The 20,846-nt window shown below is 42.0% G+C and overlaps 2 protein-coding genes across 2 annotated transcripts in view; one reads left to right on the top strand and one right to left on the bottom strand.

Moving 5' to 3' along the window:
- LOC118410562 (coadhesin-like) overlaps nt 1-20,846 on the bottom strand; it is an 84,594-nt gene that overhangs the window by 53,777 nt on the left and 9,971 nt on the right. The window lies entirely within an intron of this gene.
- LOC118410559 (von Willebrand factor D and EGF domain-containing protein-like) lies at nt 35-20,838 on the top strand. Its single transcript, XM_035812332.1, has 21 exons — nt 35-578; nt 6,973-7,174; nt 7,889-8,169; nt 8,772-8,861; nt 9,420-9,818; nt 10,122-10,195; nt 10,594-10,657; nt 10,795-11,013; nt 11,358-11,554; nt 13,108-13,573; nt 13,853-14,227; nt 14,439-14,699; nt 14,887-15,001; nt 15,431-16,051; nt 16,321-16,437; nt 16,698-16,820; nt 17,240-17,377; nt 17,864-18,001; nt 18,394-18,619; nt 19,156-19,355; nt 20,057-20,838. Exons 2-21 carry the CDS (start codon nt 6,979-6,981, stop codon nt 20,074-20,076), a joined length of 4,320 nt encoding a protein of 1,439 aa, XP_035668225.1. The 5' UTR covers nt 35-578; nt 6,973-6,978; the 3' UTR covers nt 20,077-20,838.

Genomic DNA, 20,846 nt, shown 5'->3' with positions numbered 1-20,846 from the left:
TTTCACAAGAAAACATTTTATAGAGTGTCTGAAAAATGCAAGGTGAGGGCAGAACCATAGTAATTGTTACATTCCGGTTTGATTTTCGGTGCATTTTCAGCCAGACTGTGTTTGATCGTCCGGGAGGTTATCTACTCGTGACAAAACATACAGTACGAATCTTATACTGTTACAGTGTTGTTAGAGACAGTTGATGTAGGCGGTCTTGTGGTTATGTGTGAAGATGGATTGTAGTATTGGAGTAAATTACGCGAGGTATATACATCCAGATACGTCCATACATCATGCACTAAAACTTTAAGTTTTAACTGTACAAGAGTGTAACAAAACGAGACTGGTGAAAAACACTGGACAAAATAACTCCAGAACACTGTCTCGTTGACATTTCTCCTATTTTTGTTTCCTGTTGCCTGTGGCGATGGAATGTTACTGACCAAACGCACGCGCGTGGCTACCTGACTTTGTCATTGGGAGCCTTCACAGACACATGAAACACTGTCATCTCCGAAACTGCACATTAGCAGAGTTCTTTGTACACACATCCGACACCCCAAGGTGCCCGGTGACTTCTTGACCAGGTTGGTAACACTTCTTCCATTTACAAACTGTTTTAAACAGGATAGAAATGTAACTTACAGAAGAGATAGCAAGTATCTAATTTGTACTGACGTCTTAATTCTGAGCATAACAAGGAAACTGAAAAAAGTCACAGCAAATACACTTGGCACAGAAAAGCTGTGAAACTTGAGTTCTGTCGATCATATTTTCGCAATATTCTATCAACACGTAAAAATATGATATGCATATATGATCAAACTGAAGGTCCCGCCCTTTTTAGCCTAGTGTAGTTTGAAACTTTAGTAGTACGAGTATTGATGGCGATCTTGATGTGTGTTTTGACGGACCCCACAGAAAATAGGAGTATATATATATATATATATATTACAGTTATAGCTATAGGGATATCAGTTGAAATTATTTTTCCCATAGATCCTATTTATCCTAGTCAGATCTAAGAAAATGAAAGGTCGGCAGCCATGACTAGACGGCAAACTAAGATAGGCACCCGGCTTGTGCATCACAAGAAATACCTGCGGTGAAAAAAAAAAACTGACAAAGCTTTAATGACCTAATTTGCACAGATATTTCAATGTATGGCATAGCCATGGAATTGTGCTTTTAAAAATGAGCAATTGCTCAAATCATGCTCTAAACTTGGACAACGGAGCTCTATTAAAACTTGGAGCTCTACCAAAAGCGTGTAATGTACCACGCGATATTTTTATGAGAGGAGAAGTCTCTGTTTCACAGATAAGGGTACAAACTGCCTAAAACTTCTGCCGAGGTCGTCCCCGGTTGACTAACTTCACATTGTTTCACTACTTCGTGGTGGCGTGAAGCATTCCTTTAGCGCGGGCTATACTGTGTTACGCTAAAGCATATTGCTGAGCAAATCTATAGAAAAATAACATTTTGCAATCTTGTATCCAGGTACTTAGCATTCCTAACTTAAATCCCCCTTCACGCTAGCTGGTGTGTGAGTTGCGTATCATAAATTTGTTTTGGCATGGGTAAAGTTTTGGCATAGGCTAAGTTATTTTTTTACTTCGACCCACCGTTGTGCAGCTTGGTTATCGAACCAAAAAATGAATTTTTCGACCTCAGACGTTATATCTCATTCTCATGGCAGGGCGTCATCACTCTCCTAGACATAACCTTACAAAATAATGTCAATGTGCAACACATACGAACTTGGATATATGCACAAGTGTGAGGTGCTTGCGTTCAAAATGTTCGCGGCCTCACTCGGAAATAAGAGGAACTCCAATCTTGGCATATATGACTTCAGAGTTTAAGACCTTACATCGGTCCCCACCAACACTGAAATCATTGTGATGATTATTTGTAGGTGACACTCTTTGACAATCAGTAGGTAAGGCCACACTGACTTAATATCACAGATGACATTAGCTTCACCTTTTCTAAAAAAACGCTTTGGCCGTATGTGACCCAATAGCACCCCTGGTCAATCAGAATGTTATGCTTGCCAGTGGATCTGCTCCCAAGGGTAAGTGGACACATGTTCAGGGCATGGGGCAATAAAGCCTTTGTTCCCCTCTTTAAACAAGAAGGGCACGGCGATAATTGTCTTTTGAATTGCTTTACTACAGGTGAACATAAGACAAACTAAGCTTGAAAAGAATGAACTGGATTTTTAGCCCTGTGGTTTAGAAGCATTTTCTGCTGGACGTTTTTTTATTCGCCCTCCCGCATTAGTTTTGGGATCAATTCAATGTAGCCTAACTATAGAAAAACATAGTAGAAAGGGGCTCGAACTGTATGGCAGAGGTGTGTTGGTCGGTTTCTACTCGCCATGCAATGTCACAGTCAATGGAGAAATTATCAAAAGGCATCAGCAAGGAGGGCTCTGACGTTGTCACAGTGTTAACGGAGCATAGTTTTCGTACACTCACCAAACGTTACTAATTTTTACAAGGGCGCCGCCTGTGACAAATGACCACAATATCGGAGTGTTGGTGGACATTGATAGAAGGCTTTACGGTTCATGTATTCTTAAGACCCGACAGTTGAATTGGGCCCCTTGTCTCTAGCCTAGTTGGCATCCTAGTTAGTTTAGCCCCCCCCCCCTCCACAAGACGGCGCTCTCGCTGCGACCTACATGTAATTGGCTTGATTCCTATTATAATTTCTCTGGAGACCTCCGTGCGCTCCTTGCGCAACTTTCATAACAAAGATTTGACAGATTACTCAACGATTTCTAGAGATACAAAATAAACAGAGTTTACTAAGTTTAGTGTGTTTCAATGTCTTTTAATGCATGCTTTTTCATGTTGCATCTCATTCAAATTATGCAATTAAGGGTGTAAACAAATCCAGCTTTGGTCCCGGTACAGTCGCTCAGTTGTTACATGTGTTCAACTTGCTGCTTTTTCTTGAATTTGTCTTGTGTCTTTTAAGGTGAATATTTTCATCACGCCACGTTATTACCGTAAATTATAGAAACCTTATATTCCAATGATGACAAATCCCAAATAGGTTGATGTACGATCGCCGTCTACTGGTGGATGGCAACAGGGTTACCTTTTTTCCGTGTTAGGTCGCGAACGTTTCAAGCGCACCTCGCACTAACCTTTCCAATAGATGATTCTCTGGAAAGTTCGCTGCCGTAGGTATATGCGCGCTCATCCGTGCTGTGCCATGATTTTAGATCTCGCTGGTTTTCAAAGGAGCCGTGTAATTATGGTCCAGGGAGGTGCCATGTGCCATATTCACCGACGCCTAAACTAACTGCAAAGCTTTTGTGTGGTTTTTAGAGACCGTAGGTGCCCTAGGGAATGTCAATCATTTTTAAGTTTCAAGGCTATAGACTGTAGAAGATAGCATTAGCACCAAACTTGTCCTTTCTGCCAGAACACGATCACCACTAGTGTGAAGGCGCTTGCCCACCGTCACCGAGGAACAAGAAACTTTGGTGCAGGAACGCGGAGATTCGCGTTACCTTTGGTGGACTTGAGACAATGTTGCCAAGTAATCAAAAGATCGTTAAAGAATCTGACGTCTTTCTCGAACCTTTGTGTGGAGTCCGGGGCTGCCCCGGGTAATGTCAATCATTTGTCCGCTCAAAACAATTTCTACATTCCTTAGTTTATATTAGATTTGATCATCTCTGTATCAGTAAGATGCTACCACGGAGAAGCAAGAAAAAGAAAATGCAATGCAAGAATTCGGATTTTCAAATGTTACAACATGTTTCGCACAGTTGCATTCTGATTATAGTCGCCAGCCTGCCTACTGGTAATTAGTGCAGGTAATTGAGTGTAGCTGATCATGACTCTCCAAGAATGTCGCTACCATGAGGGACTATCTCACTGAAGCTGTGGCACGTTGGCGTTGTCACAGCGGCCGAGTGATTTGACACAGTGCTCAACACGAATTCTATCAATCAAAAATAAAATATTTTCACGCTTCGCGTGTTTCATTGTGTTCTTAGTCATAACTTTTGCATGGTATCTCAATTATAAAGTGAAGGGTAACAAAAATCCTATTTAGAACGCAGCAACGCCAGGAACGAAGAAAAGATGGAATACCACCCCCCCCCCCCCAATGTTTTGCAGAAAACATCAACTTTCCAATCGATTAGAGTGAAGATGGTCGCTGAAGTACAGTCCACCAATCATCGTCGTTTGCCTTGGTCGTTTGCCATGGCTACTGCATGTGCGCTGAACCTTATTACGGTCTCATAACAATCCGAGTGTATAAAGTAGTGCGTCACCATATTTGAAAAGGCCTTTGTACAGCAGCAAGGTGGAGACTTAAAGGAAGAGGAATACACCAGTTTTGAGACTGTACAAGTTGGTGTACGGGGTTTCTTCAGTCGGTATGACTTTGCCCCTCGATACTATTGCTAGGCTACTGCCTGTGCGTCGGCTGCAGTTCCATGACCTCCGTTGGGGGTCAAATAAATGTGGCTTTTATAAAAGAATGATATTCAGATATTTTGTAAACTGTAACCTGAACTTCAACACATTAGATTCTTGAATATTGTTTCTGCACCCTGCTATACATTTTGAGGCGTAGAACCTCCTCACTTTGGGATCCTTAACCATGTAAATTCCCATAGGCGAAAAACTGCGTTCTGAGACCTCAAATTGGGCCGTGCGACTATAGCCAGTACGGTCTGAACTCGCCCAAGGTCATATCAATCATTCAACTTGGTCTCTCACCAAAATCAAATCAAAATTGCGGACGAAATATGCTTTAAAACGTTTCTGGGCTCCATAAAGTGAAGGTCTTCAGTATTTGTTGTGAAAAGCTAATTTGTTGGTTGTTTATTTGAAAGAATTTAAAAGTACTGTATTCTATCCAACAATACTACTGTTAAATAAACGAGACTGGACACAAGAAATATCTACACATTGCGTTAAACTGACAAGTGCTGTAATGAACAAATATTCCAACAGCAGAAATCTCGCCAAAATGTGTTAATTAAGACATATTTCCATATTCTTAATTGGGCCCTATCCAATTTTATGGATGACATCATTTGCAGACTTCAAATGTAGTGAGAGGCGAAAAGAAAACAAGATGGCTAGATTAAACAACAACAAGATGAGTAGATTTTCAAAATCGACACCTCAAACGTTGTAATATGAATTGAAACGACCAAACACGGTATCACAGCCAACAAGTATTTCATTTCTGTATTCAAGAGGTGTACAAAGTAGCACTTGTGTGGTAGAATGGTATCACCAAGTTGACGACAACAAATCATGGCTACCACATTGGCGCAATCTTTACTATCGAACTAGTTTTATTTCTACAACTACGACCATGACTACATGTACCTGACTTGTGTCACTTCTACAAGTACAATCAAGGTTACTACACTAGCGCGCTCGTGTCATCTATAAAATTTACTTGCTGTGGCCTTGAAATCGAGTATATCATTGCTGTAAATCTGTGAACTTGCTAATAAACAAACTCTCTCAAGGAACAAGGACCATATATTGGGTGATGTGATCATTTCCAATGCCACAGCTTGGATAAATTCTCATTAATAGTACAGAGACGCAAGTGGAACGTAAACATGTTTGATATATATGCACATAGTTTCACCTTATCGTAAAATGTAAAGAGAACACCAACCCTCTCTTAAGGCCGTCCGCAATGCTGCCTCGACACACACACATGAACGAATATCAGGGAAGCGAAGGCAGGCACTAATACTCAACGTCCTGGGCGTCATTTTTGTTCCTTTACCAAACTCCTAAGCTTAAAGAACAGGCTTTTCATTGAGTATTCGAATCTGAAGTGGCAAACATCCACTATGAAACCTCTGCGTGCGAACTTAGAAATAAACCGGTTTTCCCGGTGCTAATGACACTGCCACGCCACCTAGCGATGGTCCAGTGTGATTGACACGCTGCAGTAACGAACCGGTATCAACAGCAAAGGAACATTTTCAGTACCTATGGCCCCCTTTCCCCACTGATTGCGTATCCGTATGAACTTTTGAACTACCAAGATTAGATTTGTATCGCCTAGATTGATGACTACATGAGTCCATGATGTAAAAGTGTGCTCTGAAAGACACCAACACACAAAACATACAAAATACGCTTTATGAATTTAATTCGTTTCTGGACTTATCAGATTTTGGTTGCTCAATGATCGCACATCGTCCTTTGTTTGTTTATATTTTATTTTCAAATGTCCCAGTGGTGATGTTAATATTAGCTCTGCTAGAGTGCATCACCCTGTGTCCTGTCTGGTATGTATACCAATAAAAAAATGATCGCACAGCAGTCGCGATCGGAGCCTCGGTGGAACGAGGGCGCAAGGGAATCAATCATGATTTTGGATTTTTCGTAGAGGTCAGAGGTCTTACTGCCCCTACGGCCACCTGAGCTACGGGAGTGAGTGAGTGAGTGAGTGAGTGAGTGAGTGAGTGAGTGAGTGAGTGAGTGAGTGAGTGAGTGAGTGAGTGAGTGAGTGAGTGAGTGAGTGAGTGAGTGAGTGAGTGAGTGAGTGAGTGAGTGAGTGAGTGAGTCAGTGAGTCAGTGAGTCAGTGAGTCAGTGAGTCAGTGAGTCAGTGAGTCAGTGAGTCAGTGAGAGGTTAACACCCCCCTCCCATCATATTGATATTGTATCTGCCGTGTAAGCAATTAGTACCCTACAAGGTGTGTCGGTCAAAGATAACATCGGATATATTTATTTTCTTGGATTATCAATATCTTAGCAAACATTTTTTCATTGAGCTCCTGTCCAGCGCCCTGTATTTCACCTTGAAAATTACATATCTTCGGTCACGGCTGTTTTTAAAAAGTGGAAGGGTGGAAGAGGTTAGGTGCCGTTCGTTCAGGATATTAAACACAGTTTACAATGATACATTGAATATTTCATAATCATATTCGGTATATCATTATTATTATTATCATTTTGGTTATTCAGGTAACCATGAAGTCAATCGCAGGGTTTGCCTTCTGCCTGCTTGTCATCTCGGGACTGTTAAAGTCGGGAGAGGCGCAGTGTGCTGGCTACAGATGCTGTCCTGGAGTGGACAACGACTGCTTCACAGGCGATGACGAATGTTTTTGTGATTACTACTGTCTGGAGGCAAGGGACTGCTGTCCGGATTACAATGCAACCTGTCGTAAGTTGTTTATCTGTCGCTTCGTCTTTATTTGCGTAACACATACACAGGGTAATGCATGGTGTGGCCTTGAATGTTGCTCAGTCCATACATAATAAAACGTCTGACCGTTTCAAAAATCATATCCAGTTGCTTGAGTAATTGCTATTTGACATGCAGAATGATATAGTCTTGCTGAATCCGCCATCAGATATGTCATACTGTGTATTGGAAAACCATGTACATGTATCTAATGTTATCACAAAAGGTTCATATCGGTTCATCTTGCCACTTAATTAATGTAATTCGACACATTATCCTATGATGTGAAGGAAGTACGAAATGACTTGTTTTATCTAAAATTGATTGAATGGAAAGTAATTCCAAATTGATGAACTGGAGAGTAGTTCCAAATTGATAGAACGGGCATACCGACAGTCTCTCATTTAACTTTGAATCAGCCTTAAAATCGAATGACTTTGAGTGAGTGTTTTTGTGGTGACCTTATCAGTAGGAGAGAATTTGTCTCTGAAATCCGTTAAGCAATCTTTCGAATCTTAGTAACGGCAGCCCGTTAAAGTTGCTGACATTTGAGTTTTCCCTGAGATCGCCGGAGGCATTCCACTAGAGCAGATTTTTCTGGCGTCGTGGCGCTCTCAGTTCGATGAGGCCGTGACAGCGCCGTCAAGTGGAATGGGGGTATAAGATGTGTTGTGAATGCTCTGTTTCATGAAGTATACAATGGCCTTCCGACGATGACTTCGGCGCCGATACTGCACCCGCCAGTCCTGAACAACAGCACCATGAGGGTCACCTTCGCCTGCGAGGTTCAGTATGACGGAGAAGAAGAATTGGCCCGTTTCGATGTCAAATTCCTTTTCGACGACGAGGAGTCTCCCGAAGTCCCCAACGTCACGCTCAGTGGAACACAGAAGACAGCAGAGCTGGACGCTAAATACCTGGGTCTGCATAGCCTGGGAGGGGCGACTGTGTGGAACTCCATGATGGGGAAAACTGTGAGTATAGACCATGTACTCTCCAGGCTCCGACTGTTTTCAACGTTTTATTAGGCGTGAGATATGAAATAAACAGTACAAAATAGAAAGCAAAATAAAAATACCTAATAACGTTAAAAAAGAACCTTTGCTTGGATTAGTATAGATCATGAACTATTTCCTTAAACAATAATCAGATAAACTACTATAACACAGACTGATTTGACAGAAATCGAGTAATTTGAACTCTCATTATGATCATACCTTTTGCACATAGATCTAAAAAAATGTGCAAAACGTGGGGAAGGAATATGAGAAACCAGTTGTGTTATACATGTGACGTTATATCAACTTAGCTTTGGTATTGGGCATAAATGCTAAATATTGTGGTGTATCATCCAAAATTTGATTTCAATGATGTGTTTATAAATTATTTGTTTCATGACATAAAGAATACAATGGGGAAGGAATATGAGAAACCAGTACCAGAATGCTAAATATTGTGGTGTGAGTTCAGATCTCAGAAGAGGCCATTACTGAGCATGTTCCTGGTATACTGATCTGTGTTTTCAGTTGCCATGTGTGCTTTATTATACTATATACCTACTATTTCGTCATTACAGGTGTCCTGTACCGCCCAATCCTACTGGTCTAACAGTTCGGACACTAAGAGTGGTGCGCTGCAGAGCAATGGATACTGGGCTGGAATCAGGGTAAGAAGTTAACTTCTTATAGTTACAAAGGGTATACCTTCTCAGAGAAGTTCATGTTTTCGGTAACGCTCATTGTTTGTGGGGTTGTTTGTTACTTTATGGACAGCAGAACTCTAGAAGTTGCAGTTGAACCCGTATAATATTCGGTAAGTGGTTAGGTCGGGAAAACGAAGGTCAAGTTCGATTAGGAACCCCCTATCGCTTTCTGTTGTACTACAGGAAACGACAGGGTTTTGCTCCGTTTCCATCATATCCTGAACATGCGATAGCCATTTAAATTGTACATCTAAACTTGTACGTGTGCTCTAGCCTAGAGATGAAAACAATGCATGTACAGACATGCAAACATGTCTCACATGTCGTGTTAAATGTGCACTACAGTGGACCCTCTATCTTGTCGCGTAAACCCTTGATGGTGATGTATTAGGACCTATTAGTACTTGCTCCTTTGGGTGGAGATGCGACGGTTAATCAATTCTTCGAAGATTTGCGTAAGCATAAACAATAACTTCAGGCAGTGGTGCATTTAAGTTATATTTTGATATACTCTTTCCCCAGAGTAATATGTCGAGCCTCCATCTCCCCGAGAATCGTGATACCAAGGTGTACCTGGGCATGTACGCCACTGTCCCGTTCATCTGCGACACCAAGTACGAGCACCATCACAAATGCACCATCACCATTCCCTTACGGGTGGGCGGAGATGTGGTCACGGAGCAAAGCGACCTCCACGCATGCGCCATCACCATCAGAGCCATAGACTGGGACCCGGCCACTCTGCGCGCCGAGGCTGCCCCTGTGAGGATACTGCCTGTACAGGACATGAAGGACGATGGGGACCAGGCGGCGGCGCTGGAGTTCGGCACTATCGCCAAGCCTTTCTTCTGGCACCCGTTGGACGATCATGGAACTATTGTACCGCACATTTACAATGGGTACACACCAACAGGCATCCAGGTAATTACGTATCCGTGCGTTTAGAAAACTTCACTTAATCTTGTCATGTAACATATAGAAAATGTATAACATGTATGTTATGAAAATTGCACATTGTCGTAATGGGGGGATTTCTGGTTCACTAATTCACTTAACTATTCTGAAAATTTCAGGTAATCAGTCTTGCATGTTCAATTCCAATTTGACAATATCATCAAAGGTTTTGTCGACAATGTCTCACTTGTGAGGACGGAGTACCTAGTTGCTAGATGTTCTCTAATAGAATATTCGACTGTGACAAGGCTCTTTCTTTCTTTCTTGTAGACTTTGACCGAGGATGCGCCGACCGGTCGCTGCTACGGGGTGACTGATCCTCATTACAGAACGTTTGACGGAACGTAAGAACATCAAATCCTTTCAGTAATCCAATCTTTAATTTAGAACACTATCTATCATGCAAAGTAATTGGTCTGTAGGATGCCTTTTTGACACTATCACCTATCGATGAGAGAGGGAGATGAGAGAGTGTAATATGGAAGTGTTGAGATGATAGAGGGGAAAAGTGAGAAGATGGCAAGTATCTTAGGAGGTTGGTATTAGGGGACATAAGAGAAAATGAAGGGCTCAACAACCAGAGAGGGCAAAGGCGAAAGACAATTATTTACGAATCATAGGAGGATCTATGGCTATGAATAATAAAAAGGCCTGATATTCGGGTCAATATATTCCTTGGCGTTGATAATTTAATTTGGATTTTTTGTTTGACATTTGTGAATTTTACAACACTTTCATTTAGGAGCTACACTATCCTGCAAGTTGGGGAATTCGTCTTCACCAAGAGCACCAGAAGGAAATTTGAGGTAACTAGAACTTCTTGCTTAAGCCAAGTTAAAATATTCTTAGCTGTACGAATAGCTGTCTCTAAAAAATTACTTTGCTTAAAAACAATCACAACTTTATACACTTGAACTAATGCGTTTAACCTTCTACGATACAGGTGCAGGTCCGTACGTATGCATGTGGTTTCTCCGGAGGAGTCAGTTGCCACTGCGCGGTCGCCGTGAGGGAGGGTAATGACATCGTCATCGTTGACATTTGCCACCGTCCGTGGAAGGGCTACCAGGTCAACCCGAAGATCATAGAAAAAACTGCTGGGGGACTTCCGCTTTCGTCTGGAGTCAGTGTCAAAGGAAATGCAAATGGACGAGAGTTTATGGTAAGTTTAGCTTGTGTTCAAAGTAGTACTTGCTTTGTCCCTATAGTATTACAGCGAATTATATCAACTGCCCATACAGATATTTACAAGCTAAGTATACGTTTATTGCAAATTATTGCCAGTGGGATAATTGAGGTACAAACACCATAGCAAGTGTCTATCCTAGTTTAAAATCTAACTCTATATATTCTGGGTTATTAGGTTCGACAAAAGACTTAGTATTTCTACTGTGTTACCCTCAAAACTTGGTTATTTTTTATACTTCTATAGAAACAATACCAGAAGGGAATGCAGTCTTGCTGTCATCTTTTCATTAATCCATTCTCTAATTGTAATCCCCGTAGATCACCATGTCATCAGGATCATCAGTTAGGACATGGATCAACTATTGGGGCATGAATGTGTACCTTGACACCTTACCCATAGATAAAGGAGACATGGTCGGCCTGTGCGGCACGTGGGACGACAGGCAAAGTAACGACTTCGTCATGAAGGACGGCTCCCTGGCAACAGATACTTCACAATTTGTTCAAAGCTGGAGGTCAGTATTGAAATCACCAACTGTCTTATAGCAAATGATATCTCTTACTTTAGCAAATTCAATTCCATTTGCCTTATCATGCTATTAGAACATAGTCAGCTCTACTTGACAAATGCTGCATTCTATTTGCGATTGCGGATTAGTACAATGTACTATGCTAAACATACCTTAATACCGAACCGAAAATAATTCTATCAGATTGGTAGATCATAGGAAATAGGAGTTTTCTTTTGCACAGTCTTTTACACAATAATCTTATATAATATTTTACACAACCAATTAATACCTTTGCGTTGTATTATTAGTATCTATCATCATCGGTCAGCTGCAGCGCAGGTGACTGTACGCTTCTTCCATGCCCTTCTGTCAGCAGCTAGATGGCGTAATAATAATAATAATAATAACTAGAGTTCCACGAACACATACCTTTGCCAATAAACCAGGTTTGTTATGTAGAATGATGTCTGTAGACATAAATGTGTTACTCATTATCTTTTATCTTATATGCCTGGAGTTGGTTCATAACATTTTGCCATTGCTTATACAAATTAGATCCCTATTTACTTACTAATATTAGATTGTATCAAGCATCACTTAAGCTGTCAGCATACCAAAAATCATGATGATCCTTTCATCCCTTCTTGATCATGACTTATTCTCTCTCAAAGTAGGAAACTAAACCGGCTCCTGCAGTTCAAGAAAAGATGTTAGCGGACCCAAACATACACCTCTTACTCTCCGCCATCTTTCTCAGTTACATATGTGACAAGTTTGAAAGTCCTATCATGGAATGCAGTGGATTTATCAACTTTCCTCATTAATTATGCAAATTAGCTGTTTATTTGCATAACTAGTATCTCATTATGTAAGTTTTTACTTAGGCTATCTACATACCAAAAATCATGACGATCCGTTAACACGTTCATATTTTCCATTAATTATGCAAATGGGGCCGTCATTTGCATAATCAATATGCACTGATATTTCTCTCTTTCTCATCTATATATGTGACAAGTTTGAAAGTCCTATCATGAAATGCAGTGGATTTATAAACTTTCCTCATTAATTATGCAAATGAGTTGCTGATTTGCATAATTGGTATTTCATTATGTACATTGTTACTTGGGCTATCTATATACCAAAAATCATGATGATCCATCAACACGTTCTCGACTTATTCTCATCCAAAGTTTGAAAGGAAATCGGCGACTGCAGTTCCAAACAAGCCGCTAGGGGATCCAAACTTACATCACTTACTCTCTGTTCCAAGGGCTATCTACCACTCAAAAATGATAACCACAGCATGTCCAGAACACGAGATATAAAAAATTGAGGTTCTGCTGCAGTACCTTACCAAGCCGCTAGGGGGCCCATTATCGAACTTGACCTTCGTTTTCGCGACCCCTACCCACCTACCAAATATTATTGGGATCCATCCAAGGCTTCTCGAGTTATGCTGTTAACACACACACACACAGACAGACTCACAAGCCCAAAACATAACCTTAGCCATTCTGGCAAAGGTAATAATGTTTATTATCTATCCCCTCTAGGGTGTTACAGGGAACAAGCTTTTTCGACATCGACGATTTCCCTCCCGACCCTGACGCCGATGACGGTGTGACGTACTGCACGTGCGCGTCATCCGACTCCATCACATGCAGCCCTAGTGACAACAGTACCCCCAACCCCGTGGCGAACATCAACCTCCCTGTCGCGCCGAAGAAAGCGATCAGCAATGTCATTAACGCAGGTAAAAGAAGGAAGCGTTCAACAGATAATGATCCTTCTATGCACACCGACAACATCGAGTATGATGACAAGTATGCCTTTGACTACGGAAACGCCAGTACTCCGGTGGCCGTACCGATGTGGCCAACCCAGACTAAGGGAATCACCCAAGAGCAGGCAGATACGCATTGCCGACAGACCATCATCAACTCCACCGTGGCGGAAAGCTGTCAGGAATTGGGCATCGACATATTTGATGCTATTGATGCATGCGTAGTCGATATACAGGTAAGCAAATTTACAACATTTGTACCACCTTTTCATTGTTATAGAAAATGTAGCTGTCTTGTAAACGGTGAAGTGGAGTAGATTGGTACTGTATGTGGAATACCAACTTATATTTTTCTTCCTACTCTACGTTTACTATGCAAGTTTTTTCTTGCTTCAAAGGAAATACGCTTACCCTAAAGAAGATACAATGTCTTTTTCATGTGGTACAAAAGCATCTGCATGCCTTTCAGTAAGGTTCTCGGGAAAACTGGAGTAATGACTGATTTCGTTCTTTAGCTTACAGAAGATTTGTCCATAGCCGATGCTGCAGTCGGGGTGATGAAATCCGAGTGTGTGACCGTTGTCTACAAGAACGTCAGTCTGTACGACGTCATGGACGATGGCTCCACTGTACCGTCAGTGGCGGTAAAGAATAACCTGTGCCCGGCTGACTGCAGCCACAACGGAGTCTGCACGAACGGGACGTGCCTGTGTCACGACGGCTTCACGTCAGCAGACTGTTCGATCGTTGAGGGAACCGTGCCGGAGATTTGGAGCGTCCCAAACGGCGGGCTGTGTGACATACGGCAGAGGCCCTGTCTGAAAACGGCCGTCATAGCCGACAACATCATCGCTTCGGAAAATCTAACGTGCAAGGTTCGACAAGTACAGGTAAGGTTATTTGTCCTTATCACCTTTAGAAAACTTGGTCAAACATTTATGGCACGATAGGGGTAATTTAAACTTGTTTCCTGCAAGGACCAAAGATAAAATGTATTTTTTCTGACTGTAGCATTGGGTACTTGATATATGTGTGAAGTAGCAAGTCACTAGATATTTTATGAGTAAGGTCTACCTATAACCAACCCCTTCGCTCTTTCAGATTACAAACGGCATTCAGACAGTCCTGGAGAACACAGAAGAACTTACAAACGCCACGCTTCAAACATTCAGCGAAGTCTCGTGTGCACTCCCTCAGTCCCCGGTACTGCAGGGCACCCCGGACACCACAGAGGGCGCTGTAAAACACGGCATGCTGATATCCCTCAGTAACGACGGACTGCAGTTCAGCGAGGAAGTCTTATTCACCATCTATGACTCCGTGTGCCAGGAATGCCAACAAGGACCGACATGCTCGGCAAAGGTATGATGCCTTTATCTTCATCAACACCATGATCGACAATTTTGTCTTGTCATAGTCTACATATTCTAGGAATTAAAATATATTTTCAGTGTATAACTCTACATCAAGTAGTACATCACGTAACAGTCGTGTATAACAAGTTTCTTTACCATGTGAATTGAAATGCAACCTTTCTGTTGCTTTACAGCCGGGCACGTGCAACATCCGGGGATTCTGTTTCGAGGACGGTGATGCTAACCCAGACGACTGGTGCGAGCAGTGCCTCCCTGACGTCTCCGATAGCTCATTCACGCAGCGAGCAGGTACATGTGAACAAGAGGTGCTGTGCTAGCTCAACACCCTTGTCCTGCTGAGCCCGTATAAAAACGAGACGCACATATATATTTTATAATGCATGTATGTAGGCCCAGTACTTTTACGGGTTCGGGGCATTTCTCACATAAATGTGGCATACCGCAGCAAACCGCATTGGTTGGGGAAGTAAATCTGCAGCAGAACCACAGAATATGTTCCAGTTTTACTGATCTGATCAATGATAATAACTCGGCCTGGGGGGGGGATGTGAATTGGCATCAAATCTAAGCAGGACAGGGTTATTCAAAGTGATATCGCTTACCATTACAATAATGTATCAGTTTATACATTGACAAAACTGTAGTATAATGCTACAAGTGAATAGTCACCACGTACACGGGTACCATGTCTAAAGCTGCAATTTGTTTTCTCTGTAGTAAATCTTCCCCCGACTTTCACCACCGCTACTACAATCACCAAGCTACCAGGTGAGACTCTAGACATCAGTTTGGAAGCAACAGATCCAGAGGGTCGGGATGTGACATACAGCATAGCATCAGCAAACCCACATGGAGTGATGCTGCAACCCTCCGGACAGCTGACCTGGGACACGGACCCCGCTCCTCCGGTCACCAGCTTCCCGCTGGACGTGACCGTGACAGACGAGTGCGGACAGGCCACCACGTCCACTTTCACCTTCACCCTGCACCAGTGTCCCTGTCAGAACAATGGCAACTGTGTCATCGATCCCGACATGCCGCGCGGCCAGGGCCACTACAACTGCGAATGTCCCGGATATACGGGGGCGCTGTGTGAAGAGGAAGTTGATGAATGCGCGTCCAACCCGTGTGAGAACGGGGCGACTTGTTCCGACGAAGTGGACGGGTTTACCTGCACGTGTGATGAACTTCACACCGGTGCTGTATGTGACATAGATGTTGAAGACCGCTGCGCTCTAGAGCCGTGTTTTGAGGGAGTCTCATGCGCCAATCGTAACGGCTCATATCAATGTGGGCCGTGTCCTTCTGGATACAACGGTGACGGGCAAAATTGTACTGGTATGTCTTTTAATTCATACCTAAAAACATTAGTCATTACATTATAATTAATGTTTGCTCATCAGGATAACCGATGAAATTCCATGTATGAGACTTAACTTCCGAAATCATCTTAACATTATAATTTTTGGCTATCAAAGATATAGTCTCCTGCGATTTGCACTTTAATGACTCTTTTGAGTTTAACGTTTGCTAGATCACACTATTCGTATATTTAAAAAAACTAATTTGTTCAGTTTCTTCACCGTTTTTCTTTCGTACTTCTTCAGATGTGGACGAGTGTGCGCTTGGCACGGACACCTGTGAACACGTCTGTAGGAACACACCTGGGTCCTTCTTCTGCACCTGCCAAACTGGTTACGCGATGGTAGCTGGAAACTGCTACGGTGAGATTCACAGAATAATGATAAAACTTTACAACAGTGTAAACGGTTGTGTATATCATCCTTTGCTACAGCTAGAACGCACGAAGGGATTTGTCTTAGCATGGTTCCAAAAAATGGCAGGTAAATATTTTGCTTTTCATTATTGTATGAATTACTCCATAATTTGATGAGACATCATTGAGGGGGTAATATTGAGAGGTAACAATCATACGAAATGTCTACGAATATATGATATACTTGTACTATTTTTCCACGAGCAGAGGTTGATGAGTGTTTGGTGGACACCCATGACTGTCATGACGACGCAACGTGCACCAACACGGACGGGTCGTTCACATGCTCGTGTAACCTTGGCTTCCAGGGCGACGGCAAGCAATGTGTCGGTGAGAAATCCTTACATGATGAAGCATACTTACATAGAATACTGTGCTACATAGTGTGTACATCAGTGTTATGATAAATACATGATAGATGCAACAACGATAGACGTTCTGGCATTGCAGATAAGTCTAATTGAGAATACCATAATACAATCTAAAACCACACACACGCACATAAGCACACATACATGAGCGCGCACGCACGCACACACACTATCACACACACACAGACAAACACAGACACAATCACACACACACACACACACACACACACACAGACACACACACAGACACACAAACTCAAACACACACACACACATACACAGAGTTTTTCTCAATTGCCTTGGAATGTCTTTCAATAAGCAGAAACAAGAGGTTTCCAGAAATTCGTACTGTCAATTCCTGGTGTGTTCTTGCTATAGATATCAACGCCTGTTCACCAAATCCATGTGTCCCGGAGGCCGTCTGCACAGACAACCCTGCTCCTGACCTCGCTGCCACCTGTACGTGCGGACCCGGACTGGAGGGAGACGGTTTAGTTGCAGGAACTGGATGTACAGGTATATACTAACCTTCGCCAGGCCTCTCTACGGGGGTAGGGGGATCGCAGAATTCGGCAAAAATTGGCCAGGGGAGTCAGACCACGCTAGGGTTAATGATTCCCCTCTGCGCGGCCGGCCAGCTCCTCTGGTAGCAAAACTCCCCTGGCAAATTATTCTCCCTATGTATAATAGCCAGCGTAGTCAGTCTGGCAGAGACTAATATACTCGTAATGTCTCACGATGACGTTATGGCCTCGGAGAACTTGTGATTCTGATGATATAAACGTCATAAGTAGATTTTGCTCCAGTCTTGTTGTGACTACGTCGGTTTTGAAAGCTTGTTGGTAATATTCACGGTTGGATGTGTCTCATTTTGTCTAGGATAAAACATCTTAGCTATTTTTAACAACTCCTGTGCTTTAATCGTTCCTATCATATTATCAGATCATGTAAATCTCGAATATGTTTTCTAACCGTTAATTGACTGGTTTGTTGGTATTTTAGACATTGACGGCTGTTCGCCAAACCCGTGTGACCCAAGGGCCACCTGCACAGACAACCCTGCCCCTGAACTTGGCGCCAGCTGTGTGTGTGGTGATGGGTATGAAGGAGACGGTTTCTCCGCTGGAACAGGATGTAAAGGTACGGTCTCATACAGGATATAACCATGCTTTCTACAAGCATCTTGAACATATGATAAGCGTGTATCTATGAAATTATAGGTTGCGCCAAAAATTGGGTTGCATGTTGCGACTGTACTGAGCAGCAACGCATTTTAAATCCTACTTAAAAATGAACAATGGCTATTGTGTACATCAATACTTTTGATGTTACATAAAAAGGCAAACTCGCTATAGGCACACTATATAATTCACATAGTGCCAAATTCCGTCATGTACACGTTGTATGCTGTATGCTGTATTTTTTTTTGTCATACGTAACTGTCAATTTTGCATAGTGTGTATTCAAAGTGAAAGATTGCCTGGAAGCCCTTTATAAATGATTTGTTTATCTTTCTTCAATGCCCACCCCAGATTGCTCGGACCTGTACCCTGACCTCCGCCCTGCCAGTAACTTCGGCAGGTACCAGAACCAGTGCTTCTGGTTCTCTCCCAGGGACGCCCAGCGGCTGGAGTACCAGGACGCCCTGCTGACGTGCGCGTCTGACGGCCGTGGCGGGACTTTGGTCATGATCAAAGATGCCGGAATGCAGGCCTTCATCAGGGGCTATCTGAGGGGCACCGATGGTGGAAAACAAAGGTAAATATACATGCAGACCCTTCTAATGAACTGAAATTATTACACTAAAACTAGGTGATTTTAAACAGCAAATTACATTTCATTTATCACTGGTATCATCACTGTCATTGAGATGGGTCACATTTTGTCTAGGATCGAATATCTCGGGTATTCTTTGAAAACTTCCGCGCTTTATTCGTCCCTTTGATATCTATGCTCATGCCAGTGTCGAAGCAATTTTTCAAACGTTGACTGGTTTGTTAGTATTTGTTCACGAAATTGTACATGTAAAACTCATTGATAAAACCATTCACTTAACACGTTTTAGATAAACTTGTCAAATAAACAAATTTCCAAAGTTTTCACCTTTTTTTCAATACTAGTCCTGGCAAACATGCAGTGCTTAGCTACATAGAAAACGCATTATAAGCTCAGAGTACTATACTTTTAGTCAACAGGGTATCGGTAATTCTAGATTATTTGTTATATATGCAGGTTGAGGACATACTAAATGGAAAGACATATAAGTCCCTGTATTTCTTAATATTCTATATTAGGCGTTACTGGATCGGTCTTGATGACCTGAACACGGAAAAGGTTTTCCTGTGGAATGACGGGAGCCCGCTGGGAGACCACCATGGCTTCCAGACACTGCCTCAGCGCAGGCACAAACGACGGGACTGTGTGCTGCTGTTGAGCCAGCGTCGGTGGAACCTACAGAAGTGCAGCCTCAAACTGCCGTACATCTGCCAGATGGGTGAGCAATACAATATATGATAATAATCTGTATTGCAAATTCATGCCCGAGAGCTAATTGCATACAAAGTAAAGTGGTATACATAATCATACTTAACAAAGAATTAATATAAGTACTTCATAACGGAGGTATCTCACTGCACTTTGGGCACCGGTGTGGCACTGCGGGGTTCGAAAGATTACTCAACGAATTTCAAAGTTAACGATCGAATTTTCTTACGTTTTGCGCATTTTGTTGTCTTCTAAGTCATACTTTAACGTATTACGCAATATCCAAATCATAACAAATCAGCGAAAATAACACAACAGTGCGCTGTGAACGAACCCCACACTGCCGCACCGGTGCCCCAAGAGCAGTGAGATATACCACCTTAAAATATGGATTTAGATACTAGGTGTTTGTGGGGTTTTCATCCTCCACTGATTTTCCAAATTAGAAGTCAAATATACAAGAATTAACATTTAGACAATTAGTATATGAAATTAGAGCATCCACGCGTTCTTCTTTGTTATTGTTTTGATCTGGTATTTTATCAGTATTTCATGTTATTACCCACTGTCATCAACCATTATCATTACAAGTCAGTTAAGACGTATATTTGTTCATTGTATTCGGTAATATGCATGGTCAAGCAAACACGTGGAAACTATACATCGTTATCCAGTGCTCCATATTCTAACGCGCATGTATTCGTCTTACAGATAGAAATGTGAACAACTAAGGCATACAGTGTACTGGGGCGTCAGCCTTAGAGTGATTCTATGACGTCATACAGAACATCAGTGCAACTTCACCAGAGTTCTGTTGATTTACCAGAAAACAGCCACGGTTATATACTAGTGTATGAATGTTTCATACCTAGATCTTACAAGTAACAGCATAATACAGTACAACTATTAGCTACGAGTATTTTGGGATGAGAACAACCAGCTCGATATTTTACAATGTATAAAAGCTAATATATACATTTGTACTGGTGAGTTTGTCTTTACATATGCAAGGTGAATAGTACACATCAGACGCTCTCTTCACTTCGAAGGGAAAAGCTCTGCGAAACATTTGGGGTCTTTGATTCAAATTATTTCTCTTCTTCCGTCAGTTTTGTCTTCGGTAACTAATATAATCTACATTGAACAGTAATATATACTAGTAGGATCTTTTCTGCCTTATACTGATGTATTGGAAATTTGTTGGTACATTTACGCATTGTAATTTAATTGTATATCAATGTACAACACGTGCATACTTCGTTAACGACAACAAATGGACTAGAAAACGGTAAAAAAATATATTCTACAGTAGTACTTATTAACCATTGGTATGAAGTTGTAACAAATTCCTTTTGCCATTTGTGTGCGGTGTTGACTTTTGAGATTTTCAATTTTGTTCGAACTGCCTAAAGAGAAATAATGCTAACGTTTGCAAACTGCATACTAATGTAAGTTACATTAACCTATTAGCTTTATGGATCAACTGATGATAAGATTCGCC

This window comes from Branchiostoma floridae, chromosome 2 (assembly GCF_000003815.2).
Source record: "Branchiostoma floridae strain S238N-H82 chromosome 2, Bfl_VNyyK, whole genome shotgun sequence".
NCBI classification, from domain to species: Eukaryota; Metazoa; Chordata; class Leptocardii; order Amphioxiformes; family Branchiostomatidae; genus Branchiostoma; species Branchiostoma floridae.
Note: the sequence above shows the minus strand (reverse complement) of the source record. Positions and strands in the feature narration are given on the sequence as shown.